The sequence below is a fragment of the Oncorhynchus mykiss genome, chromosome 8 (assembly GCF_057628025.1).
Source record: "Oncorhynchus mykiss isolate SJ-2025 chromosome 8, ASM5762802v1, whole genome shotgun sequence".
Taxonomy (NCBI): Eukaryota; Metazoa; Chordata; class Actinopteri; order Salmoniformes; family Salmonidae; genus Oncorhynchus; species Oncorhynchus mykiss.
The window spans coordinates 43,539,971-43,552,147 of record NC_143029.1 but is presented as its reverse complement, the minus strand read 5'-3'; the positions used below and the strand labels follow the sequence as shown (position 1 = coordinate 43,552,147).

The following is a 12,177-nucleotide window of genomic DNA, read 5'->3' as shown; positions in this document are numbered from 1 at the left end:
CATGGAGTGAGACATTGTTACTAATTTGTAAATAAAGCCAGTTTGTTATTTTGAATTATTTATTTCTGCTTTTAGAGGGGGAAAAAGAAAAACCTACAGTCGTCTCATGGGTCTCTCAGTCAAGACTGGCACGGGTATTGAACCATCATCTGCAGCAACACAGCTTGTTCTGCTATGCATCTGTAGCAGTGTCTTAGACCGTTGCGCCACTCAGGCGCTGTACGTTACCGTACGTTACCGTACAGTACTACAGTAAGAGCAAAATAAAATAATAAGAACCTTAGTGTAACAAGAGTTTTAGTAAGTAATACTGAAGTAATGCACAATTATCAGTTTCTATTTAGGTTTATGTCGCCCATTCATTGTCAATTAGAGACACAGTAGGACCCAAAAGCATAATCAGTGCTCTTAACTCCCCCTTGCGCTGGTCTGGAGCAATGAAGTGGTGACGCAGGGCACCATATTAAATCACAAATTACCTCTAAGTCCTGTGGCGTAAGCTCACAAATTTTAAAGGAGGAATCACTGTACCTTGCACACAAACCACCGCCAGTTCTGCGTTTTGGAATAAGAAGTCATTAGTGTATTTACATGTGGATGTCTTTATTCGTCATCTATCTGTGTTGAAACCAATCAATCCTTCTATGGCGAAGGGGTCGATTGTGACCTCTGGTGGACAACCAGAGCCATACCCCAATGTTCTTCTTAGTTGTCCTGGCCTCCAATGGCCGTTTCCTAAGTGCAGCTACTTAGCTGTACTAGTAATTGTCTGAGAGGGTTTTCTCCTTTCTTCCTTTGAAGATACGCTCCCTAAAACACTTCTACGAGTAGGCCTTTCTAATCAACCTGGAAGGATATTGACCTCATCCCGTCAGTAGAGGATGCCTGGTTGTTCTTTAAAAGTGCTTTCCTCACCATCTTAAATAAGCATGCCCCTTTCAAAAAATGTAGAACTAAGAACAGATATAGCCCTTGGTTCACTCCAGACATGATTGCCCTTGACCAGCACATAAACATCCTGTGGCGTACTGCACTAGTATTGAATAGTCCCCACAGACTGTGTCTGTAGAATGTGTATAAGATGTATGGATTGAAGGTAGAAGCAGAAGTGTTTATTAGTTTACTCCAATTGGGGGATCGGCGGGAGGGTTTGCGGGGAATAATAATAAAGGTATATTCTTTAAAAAAGTATGTATGTCTATATAGGTATGTGTGTGTGTATATATGTGTATATATATGCATGCGTATATGTATATGTATGTATGTATGTATGTATGTATGTATGTATACATGTATGTATGTATGTATGTATGTATGTATACATATATGTATGTATGTATGTATGTATGTATGTATGTATGTATACATATATGTATATATATATATATATATGTATGTATGTATGTATGTATGTATGTATGTATGTATGTATGTATGTATGTATGTATGTATGTATGTATGTATGTATGTATGTATGTATACATATACATATGTATATATATACATATACATATACATACATATATATATATATATATATATATACATATACATACATATATATACATACAGTGCCTTGCGAAAGTATTCGGCCCCCTTGAACTTTGCGACATTTTGCCACATTTCAGGCTTCAAACATAAAGATATAAAACTGTATTTTTTTGTGAAGAATCAACAACAAGTGGGACACAATCATGAAGTGGAACGACATTTATTGGATATTTCAAACTTTTTTAACAAATCAAAAACTGAAACATTGGGCGTGCAAAATTATTCAGCCCCTTTACTTTCAGTGCAGCAAACTCTCTCCAGAAGTTCAGTGAGGATCTCTGAATGATCCAATGTTGACCTAAATGACTAATGATGATAAATACTATCCACCTGTGTGTAATCAAGTCTCCGTATAAATGCACCTGCACTGTGATAGTCTCAGAGGTCCGTTAAAAGCGCAGAGAGCATCATGAAGAACAAGGAACACACCAGGCAGGTCCGAGATACTGTTGTGAAGAAGTTTAAAGCCGGATTTGGATACAAAAAGATTTCCCAAGCTTTAAACATCCCAAGGAGCACTGTGCAAGCGATAATATTGAAATGGAAGGAGTATCAGACCACTGCAAATCTACCAAGACCTGGCCGTCCCTCTAAACTTTCAGCTCATACAAGGAGAAGACTGATCAGAGATGCAGCCAAGAGGCCCATGATCACTCTGGATGAACTGCAGAGATCTACAGCTGAGGTGGGAGACTCTGTCCATAGGACAACAATCAGTCGTATATTGCACAAATCTGGCCTTTATGGAAGAGTGGCAAGAAGAAAGCAATTTCTTAAAGATATCCATAAAAAGTGTCGTTTAAAGTTTGCCACAAGCCACCTGGGAGACACACCAAACATGTGGAAGAAGGTGCTCTGGTCAGATGAAACCAAAATTGAACTTTTTGGCAACAATGCAAGACGTTATGTTTGGCGTAAAAGCAACACAGCTCATCACCCTGAACACTGTCAAACATGGTGGTGGCAGCATCATGGTTTGGGCCTGCTTTTCTTCAGCAGGGACAGGGAAGATGGTTAAAATTTATGGGAAGATGGATGGAGCCAAATACAGGACCATTCTGGAAGAAAACCTGATGGAGTCTGCAAAAGACCTGAGACTGGGATGGAGATTTGTCTTCCAACAAGACAATGATCCAAAACATAAAGCAAAATCTACAATGGAATGGTTCAAAAATAAACATATCCAGGTGTTAGAATGGCCAAGTCAAAGTCCAGACCTGAATCCAATCGAGAATCTGTGGAAAGAACTGAAAACTGCTGTTCACAAATGCTCTCCATCCAACCTCACTGAGCTCGAGCTGTTTTGCAAGGAGGAATGGGAAAAAATGTCAGTCTCTCGATGTGCAAAACTGATGGAGACATACCCCAAGCGACTTACAGCTGTAATCGCAGCAAAAGGTGGCGCTACAAAGTATTAACTTAAGGGGGCTGAATAATTTTGCAAGCCCAATTTTTCAGTTTTTGATTTGTTAAAAACGTTTGAAATATCCAATAAATGTCGTTCCACTTCATGATTGTGTCCCACTTGTTGTTGATTCTTCACAAAAAAATAAAGTTTTATATCTTTATGTTTGAAGCCTGAAATGTGGCAAAAGGTCACAAAGTTCAAGGGGGCCGAATACTTTCGCAAGGCACTGTATATATACCCCAAAAATATGGGGGATTGGAAATGATGCAGACAATTACATTGGAAGCAACATTCTTTCCGCAATATTAAGCTGATCCACCCTCCCCCCCCCCCCCCCCCCCCAAAAAAAAACAGATGACCGACCATTTCGAATCCCACCGTACCTTCTCCGCTATGCAATCCGGTTTCCGTTCTTGTCACGGGTGCACCTCAGCCACGCTCAAGGTCCTAAACGATATCATAACCGCCATCGATATAAGACAGTACTGTGCAGCCATCTTCATCGACCTGGCCAAGGCTTTCGACTTTGTCAATCACCGCATTCTTATCGGCAGACTCAAAAGCCTTGGTTTCGCTAATGACTGCCTTGCCTGGTTCACTAACTACTTCTCAGAGTTCAGTGTGTCAAATCGGAGGGCCTGTTGTCCGGACCTCTGGCAGTCTCTATGGGGGTGCCACAGGGTTCAATTCTCAGGACGACTCTTTTCTCTGTATATATCAACGTCGCTCTTGATGCGGGTGATTCTTTGATCCACCTCTACGCAGACGACAGCATTCTGTATATATCTGGCCTTTCTTTGGACACTGTGTTAACTAACCTCCAGATGAGATTCAATGCCATACGACACTCCTTCCGTGGCCTCCAACTGCTCTTAAATGCTAGTAAAACTAAATGCATGCTCCTCAACCGATCACTGCCCGCACCTGCCCGACCGACTAGCGTCACTACTCTGGACAGTTTTGACTTAGAGTATGTGGATACCTATAAATACCTAGGTGTCTGCTAGACTGTAAACTCTCCTTCCAGACTCATATTAAGCATCTCCAATTCAAAATTAAATCTAGAATCGGCTTTCTATTTCGCAACAAAGCCTCATTCACTCATGCTGCCAAACATACCGTTGTAAAACTGACTATCCTACCAATCCTTGACTTCGGCGTTATCATTTTAGAAAATTGCCTCCAACACTCTACTCAGCAAATTGGATGCAGTCTATCACAGTGCCATCCGTTTTGTCACCACAGCCCCGTATACTACCCACCACTGCGACCTGTATGCTCTCGCTGGCTGGTCCTCGCTACATATTCGTCGCCAAACCCACTGGCTCCAGGTCATCTGTAAGTCTTTGCAAGGTTAAGCTCCTCCCATTCTCAGCTCACTGGTCACCATAGCAACACCCACCCGTAGCACGTGCTCCAGCAGGTATATTTCACTGGTCTTCCCCAAAGCCAACACCTCTTTTGGCTGCCTTTCCTTCCAGTTCTCTGCTGCCAATGACTGGAACAAATTGCAAAAATCACTGACGTTGTTGACTTATGTCTCCCTCACTAACTTTAAGCATCAGCTGTCAGAGCATCTTACCGATCGCTGCAGCTGAACATAGCCCATCTGTAATTATCCCAACCAACTACCTACCTCATCCCCATATTTGTTTTTGTTTTTCTGCTCTTTTGCACACCGGTATTTCTACTTGCACATCCTATTCTGCGCATCTATCACTCCAGTGTTAATTGCTAAATTGTAATTACTTCGCCACTATGGCCTATTTATTGCCTTACACGGAACCCAAACCGGCTGCACGCGTGTGCCATCGTGCAGACATTTATTTTGTCCCCCCACACCAAACGCGATCACGACACGCATGTTAAAATATCAAAATAAACTCTGAACCAATTACATTAATTTGGGGACAGGTCGAAAAGCATTAAACGTTCATGGCAATCTAGCTAGCTAGCCTGCACTTGCTAGCTAATTCGTCCTATTTAGCTAGCTTGCTGTTGCTAGCTAATTTGCCCTGGGATATTAACATTGAGTTGTTATTTTACCTGAAATGCCCAAGGTCCTCTACTCGGACAATTAATCCGCACATAAAACGGTCAACCGAATAATTTCTAGTGATCTCTCTGCCTTCCAGGCTTTTTCTTCTCTTGGCTTTATATTGCGATTGGCAACTTTCATACATTAGGTGCATTACCGCCACTGACCACGTGGGTATAACCAATGAGATGGTGGCACATGGGTTCCTGCTTCTATAAACCAATGAGGATATGGGAGAGGCAGGACTTGCAGCGTGATCTGCGTCAGAAATATAACTAATTTCTATTTCAGCCCTTGGCAACGCAGGCGCTTGTTGGCGAGGGCAAGCAGTGTGGGTGCAATAATTGAATAACCTTTATTATTTCTAAATATATTTTGCAATGCTCGCGCATGCGACTCATTCGGTGTGGTCAGCCTATTACCACCTTCCTTCATTTGCACACACTGTATAAAGATTTGTCTAATGTGTTATTGACTGTACGTTTGTTTATCCCATGTGTAACTGTGTGTTGTTTTTGTCACACTGCTTTGCTTTATCTTGGCCAGGTCACAGTTGTAAATGAGAACTTGTTCTCAACTGGCCTACCTAGGTAAATAAAGGTGAAATAAAAATGTTAAAGAAATAGTCGAACTTCCAAATCACTTTACACTCTCAGCTACAGACTGACGGTCTTACTGGTCTGGTAGGTGAGGTTATCTTCTTCTTCACCTTGTGTCGAGGTTTTAAAGATTTAACCATTTCAAACATGTAGCTAACGCTCCACTCTTTCTGGTCTGGTAGGTGAGGTTGTCTTCTCATCTAGTGTTGATGTTGAGAGTTTCAAACCATTTCAACGTGTGGATCACGGCCTCACGTCTTCTGGTATGATATGTTAATTCTTAGCCAGTCCTTTTAAGCACTCGAAAAGGCAGTCCCATCACACTGACAAGCTCTCTGACCTCATTCAGGGTGTGTCTAGTCACTGTGCACAATTTATATGGAGAAAAAAAACAAATTAGAAAACTCAAATCACATTCCTATCTTAACAGAAATACTCTCATCCTTAATCATATATTTTATACATCATTTGGATGTAAAATGGACAGAATGTGTACACTTTCGAGATACAGTATTTTCTTGATGCAATTTTTAATGAAATCACAAAATAATAAACAACGTGACATGATTGTTCTTTAGATCCCCACTGACCATTCTTAACATTCCTATATTAGAAATATTGTTCCAATTACCTTTTTTGGATGTCATAGATTTGGCGGTAAAAGTATTCTGTAGACAAAGGGCATTCCTTTAGTAATACTGCCAAATTCATGACTGAGTGTTAAGGTGTCAAAACCGGCACAGCCCCCTCCTCCTCTTCTGTGGGTGAGAGGGGGTCTGGCTATCGTCAGCCATTGCCACGCTGATCTGAGCCTTGGACCCTCCCCCAGGAGAGTCCTGCCTCTATATAAGGTCCCACAGTTGACAGTGTGTGTCAGAGCAAAAACAAACCCATGTTTGAAGAAATTGTCCGTAGAGCTCTGAGAGAAGAATTGTGTCGAGGCACAGCTCTGGGGAAGGGTAGCAAGAAATGTCTGCACCATTGAAGGTCCCCAAAAATACAGTGGCCTCCATCATTCTTCAATGGAAGAAGTTTCGAACCACCAAGACTATTCCTAGAGCTGGCTGCCTGGCCAGACTGAGCAATCTGGGGAGAAGGGCATTGGTCAGGGATGTGACAAAGAACGCGATGGTCACACTGACAGAGCCTCCCAGAGTTCCTCAGTGGAGATAGGAAAACCTTCCAGAAGGACAACCATCTCACATGACAGCCCGCTTGGACTTTGTCAAAAGGCACCCGAAGACTCTGACCATGAGAAACCAGATTCTCTGGTCTGATGAAACCAAGATTGAACTCTTTGGCCTGAAAGCACAGTGTCACGGCTGGAGGAAACCTGGCACCATCCCTACGGTGAAGCATGGTGGCAGCATCATGCTCTGGGTATGATTTTCAGCGACAGGTACTGGGAGACTAGTCAGGATTGAGGGAAAGATTGATGGAGCAAAGTACAGAGAGATCCTTGTTGAAAACATGCTCCAGAGCGCTCAGGACCTCACACTGGGGCAAAGTTTCACCTTCCAACAGGACAACTACCCTAAGCACACAGTCAACACAACGCAGGAGTGGCTTCGGGACATGTCTCTGAATGTCCTTGAGCGGTCCAGCCAGAGCCCGCACTTTAACCCGATCGAACATCTCTGTCATTATGGGGTATTGTGTGTAGATTTATGAGGGGAAAAAAATACATTTAATCCATTATAGAATAAAGCTGTAACGTAACAAAATGTGGAAAAGGTAAAGGTCCGAATGTAAAATGTAAAAATAGCCTTCATAAAGCCAATAAATAAAAACATTGCAGATAGAAAATATCCTGTTAAAAATAAATATCCTATAATTCACATTGGCTATGCATGGCCTGTCTGCAAGGAACATGAAACATTATATCAACTGTTAACTTGGGTCCGGCCTGAAGCTAGCACTATCAATCTTGCAACATTTTCTAAAATATTCTGGGCGTTCAGTTTCCTATGCCAGTGAGCTCCGGACAGACAGACACAGACAGCTGTAGGCTATTTGCACAAGGGATAAGAAGTTTATTTTTATGACATTTCCACCGGATCAGAGGATTTAAAAAAAAAAATCCTTTCACGTCGAGTGGTTATCGAAAGAGAGCTGGAAATATTTTTTAAATAGGCTACGTTAACCTTTCTAGCGCAGACGTTCCTCTAGCGGAACCCCTCAACACCATTCCGCTGAAATGGCAGTGCTCGAAATTCCAAAATATTTTTGGGAAATATGTAACTTTCACACATTAACAAGTCCAATACAGCAAATGAAAGATAAACATCTTGTTAATCTACCCAATTGTGTCCAATTTCAAAAATGCTTTACAGTGAAAGTACAACATATGTTAGGTCATAGCCAAGTCAAAAAAACACAGACATTTTTCCAGCCAAAGATAGGAGTCACAAAAAGCAGAAATATAGATAAAATTAATCACTAACCTTTGATCTTCATCAGATGACACTCATAGGACATCATGTTACACAACACATGTATGTTTTGTTCGATAATTTGCATCTTTATATCCAAAAATCTCAGTTTACATTTGGCAGTAATGTTTTGATTCCTAAACATACGGTGATTTTGCAGAAATACTCATAATCAACATTGATAAAAGATACAAGTGTTATTCACAGAATTAAAGTTGGACTTCTCCTTAATGCAACCGCTGTGCCAGATTTTAAAAAAACTTCAGAAAAAGCATAATCTGAGAACAGCGCTCAGAGCCCAATCCAGCCAGAGAAATATCCAACAGAAGTTAGAAATAACATTAGAAATATTCACTTGTCTTTGATGATCTTCATCAGAAGGCACTCCCAGGAATCCCAGTTCGACAATAAATGACTGATTTGTTCCATAAAGTCCATCATTTATGTCCAAATAGCCACTTGTTGCTAGCGTGTTCAGCCCAGTAATCCATCTTCATGAGGGGCGAGCACTTCGTCCAGACAAAAAACTTGAAAAGTTCCGTTACAGGTCATAGAAACAAGTCAAACGATGTATGGAATCAATCTTTAGGATGTTTTTAACATAAAACGAAAATAAGCTTCCAACTGGAGAATTTCATTGTCTGACAAAAGCACTGGAACAAGAGCTAACTCTGTCGGGAGTGCGCGTCACTAGCCTGAGACACTGCCAGACCACTGACTCAAACAGGTCTGATGAGCCCCTCCTTTATTGTAGAATCCTCAAACCAGTTTCTAAAGATGGTTGACATCTAGTGGAAGCCATAGGAAGTGCAACTTAACTCCATAGACACTGTGTATTTGGTAGGCCAAGCTGTGAAAAACTACAAACCTCAGATATCCCACTTCCAGGTTGGATTTGGAGGGTACACCATAGTACCCTCCAAGCTCGTCATCAAGCTCGAGACCCTGGGTCTCGACCCCGCCCTGTGCAACTGGGTACTGGACTTCCTGACGGGCCGCCCCCAGGTGGTGAGGGTAGGCAACAACATCTCCACCCCGCTGATCCTCAACACTGGGTCCCCACAAGGGTGCGTTCTGAGCCCTCTCCTGTACTCCCTGTTCACCCACGACTGCGTGGCCACGCACGCCTCCAACTCAATCATCAAGTTTGCGGACGACACAACAGTGGTAGGCTTGATTACCAACAATGACGAGACGGCCTACAGGGAGGAGGTGAGGGCCCTCGGAGTGTGGTGTCAGGAAAATAACCTCACACTCAACGTCAACAAAACTAAGGAGATGATTGTGGACTTCAGGAAACAGCAGAGGGAACACCCCCCTATCCACATCGATGGAACAGTAGTGGAGAGGGTAGCAAGTTTTAAGTTCCTCGGCATACACATCACAGACAAACTGAATTGGTCCACCCACACAGACAGCATCGTGAAGAAGGCGCAGCAGCGCCTCTTCAACCTCAGGATGCTGAAGAAATTTGGCTTGTCACCAAAAGCACTCACAAACTTCTACAGATGCACAATTGAGAGCATCCTGGCGGGCTGTATCACCGCCTGGTACGGCAACTGCTCCGCCCACAACCGTAAGGTTCTCCAGAGGGTAGTGAGGTCTGCACAACGCATCACTGGGGGCAAACTACCTGCCCTCCAGGACACCTACACCACCCGATGTTAAAGGAAGGCCATGAAGATCATCAAGGACAACAACCACCCGAGCCACTGCCTGTTACCCCGCTATCATCCAGAAGGCGAGGTCAGTACAGGTGCATCAAAGCTGGGACCGAGAGACTGAAAAACAGCTTCTATCTCAAGGCCATCAGACTGTTAAACAGCCACCACTAACATTGAGTGGCTGCTGCCATCACACTGACTCAACTCCAGCCACTTTAATAATGGGAATTGATGGGAAATGATGTAAAATATATCACTAGCCACTTTAAACAATACTACCTAATATAATGTTTACATACCCTACATGATTCATCTCATATGTACACGTATATACTGTACTCTATATCATCTACTGCATCTTTATGTAATACATGTATCACTAGCCACTTTAACTATGCCACTTTGTATACATGCTCATCTCATATGTATATACTGTACTCGATACCATCTACTGTATCTTGCCTATGCCGCTCTGTACCACCACTCACTCATTCATATATCTTTATGTACATATTCTTTATCCCCTTACACTTGTGTGTATAAGACAGTAGTTTTGGAATTGTTAGTTAGATTACTTGTTGGTTATTACTGCATTGTCGGAACTAGAAGCACAAGCATTTCGCTACACTCGCATTAACATCTGCTAACCATGTGTCTGTGACAAATAAAATTTGATTTGATTTGATTTTTCTCCGCTTTTCGCCTGCCATGAGTTCTGTTATACTCACAGACATCATTCAAACAGTTATAGAAACTTCAGTGTTTTCTATCCAATACTAATAATAATATGCATATATTAGGGACAGAGTAGGAGGCAGTTCACTCTGGGCACGCTAAGTGAAAATGCTGCCCCCTATCCCAAAAAGGTTAAGGAACTATTGTCATTCTCAATTTACGTGCTCTTTACTTGCTGTTTGAGGTGAAGAAAACATTACTTTGAGAAGCTCCACAGTGGTGGTGAGTTCAGAAATGCTATCAGATCTCCAAATGTGCACATTTATAGGCCTACATTTGCACGCAGGCCAGGTAGCCTAGGCCTACTTCTATGCATAGTCAGATGCGCATCCTAACTCAACATTGACAGGAGAGCCACAAACAAAAGACAATGAATATATTGACAAAACGTCTTCCTCACAAGTGTAGCCTAGGTTGTGCGGTCCGTAAACGTGTCCACTCCCACAATGAGAACTGTAAAAGACTGAATATATTATTATTAATGCATTACCAGAAAATACCGTAACCAAACAAACATTGTAGATTAGACATTATCGGAATTAAAGGCAAATGTACTACTGGTGATGCTGGTGTGCCATCCCAGCGGCATGCACAATGGATTAGTCCACTGAAACAGACATGATTTAGACAGGAAAAATGAAAAATATACAGTACCAGTCAAAAGTTTGGACACACTTTCTCATTCAAGGGTTTTTCTTTATTTTTACTATTTTCTACATTGTCGAATAATAGTGACGACATCAACACTATGAAATAACACATATGTATCCCAAAAAGTGTCAAACAAATAAAAATATATTTTAGGTTCTTCAAAGTAGCCACCCTTTGCCTTAATGACAGCTTTGCACACTCTTGGCATTCTCTCAACCAGCTTCATCTGGAATGCTTTTCCAACAGTCTTGAAGGAGTTCTCACATTTGCTGAGCACTTGTTGGCTGCTTTTCCTTCACTCATCCCAAACCATCTCAATTTGGTTGAGGTTGGTTGATTGTGGAGGCCAGGTCATCTGATGCAGCACTCCATCGCTCTCCTTCTTGGTCAAATAGGCCTTACACAGCCTGGAGGTGTGTTGGTTCAGTGTCCTGTTGAAAAATAAATGATAGTCCCACTAAGCGAAAACCAGATGGGATGGGGTATCGCTGCAGAATGCTGTGGTATCCATGCTGGTTAAGTGTGCCTTGAATTTTAAATCAATCACAGACAGTGTCACCAACAAAGCACCATCACACCACCACCTCCATGCTTCACAGTGGGAACCACACATGCGGAGATCATCTGTTCACCTACTCTGCGTCTCACAAAGACAAGGCGGTTGAACCAAAAATCTCAAATTTGGACTCCAGACCAAAGAACAGATTTCCAGCGGTCTAATGTCCATTGCTTGTGTTTCTTGGCCCAAGCAAGTCTCTTCTTATTGGTGTCCTTTAGTAGTGGTTTCTTTGCAGCAATCAACCATGAAGGCCTGATTCACGCAGTCTCCTCTGAACTGTTGATGTTGAGATGTGTTTGTTACTTGAACTCTGTAGCATTTATCTGCGCTGCAATCAGAGGTGCAGTTAACTGTAATGTACTTATCCTCTGCAGCAGAGGTAACTCTGGGTCTTCCTTTCCTGTGGCGGTTCTCATGAGAGCCAGTTTCATCATAGCGCTTGATGGTTTTTGCGACTGCACTTGAAGAAACTTTCAAAGTTCTTGAAATGTTCCGCATTGACTGACCTTCATGTCTTAAAGTAATGATGGACTGTCATTT

General features: G+C 42.2%; 1 protein-coding gene across 8 annotated transcripts in view; it reads left to right on the top strand.

Annotated features, from left to right (window-relative positions):
* The window catches only part of puf60a (poly-U binding splicing factor a), a 94,860-nt gene that overhangs the window by 81,071 nt on the left and 1,612 nt on the right, over window positions 1-12,177 (top strand). For 4 of the 8 annotated variants that reach the window (XR_016497795.1, XR_016497797.1, XM_021612583.3 and 1 more), the window contains one exon: window positions 5,779-5,859. The exons of the other annotated variants lie outside the window; for them this stretch is intronic. Coding sequence is in view for 2 of the 4 variants with exons in the window: in XM_021612583.3 (XP_021468258.1) it covers window positions 5,779-5,859 (81 nt within the window). In the remaining 2 variants the exon portion in view is untranslated. The remainder of the gene's footprint in view (window positions 1-5,778; window positions 5,860-12,177) is intronic. 8 annotated transcript variants of the gene reach the window in all.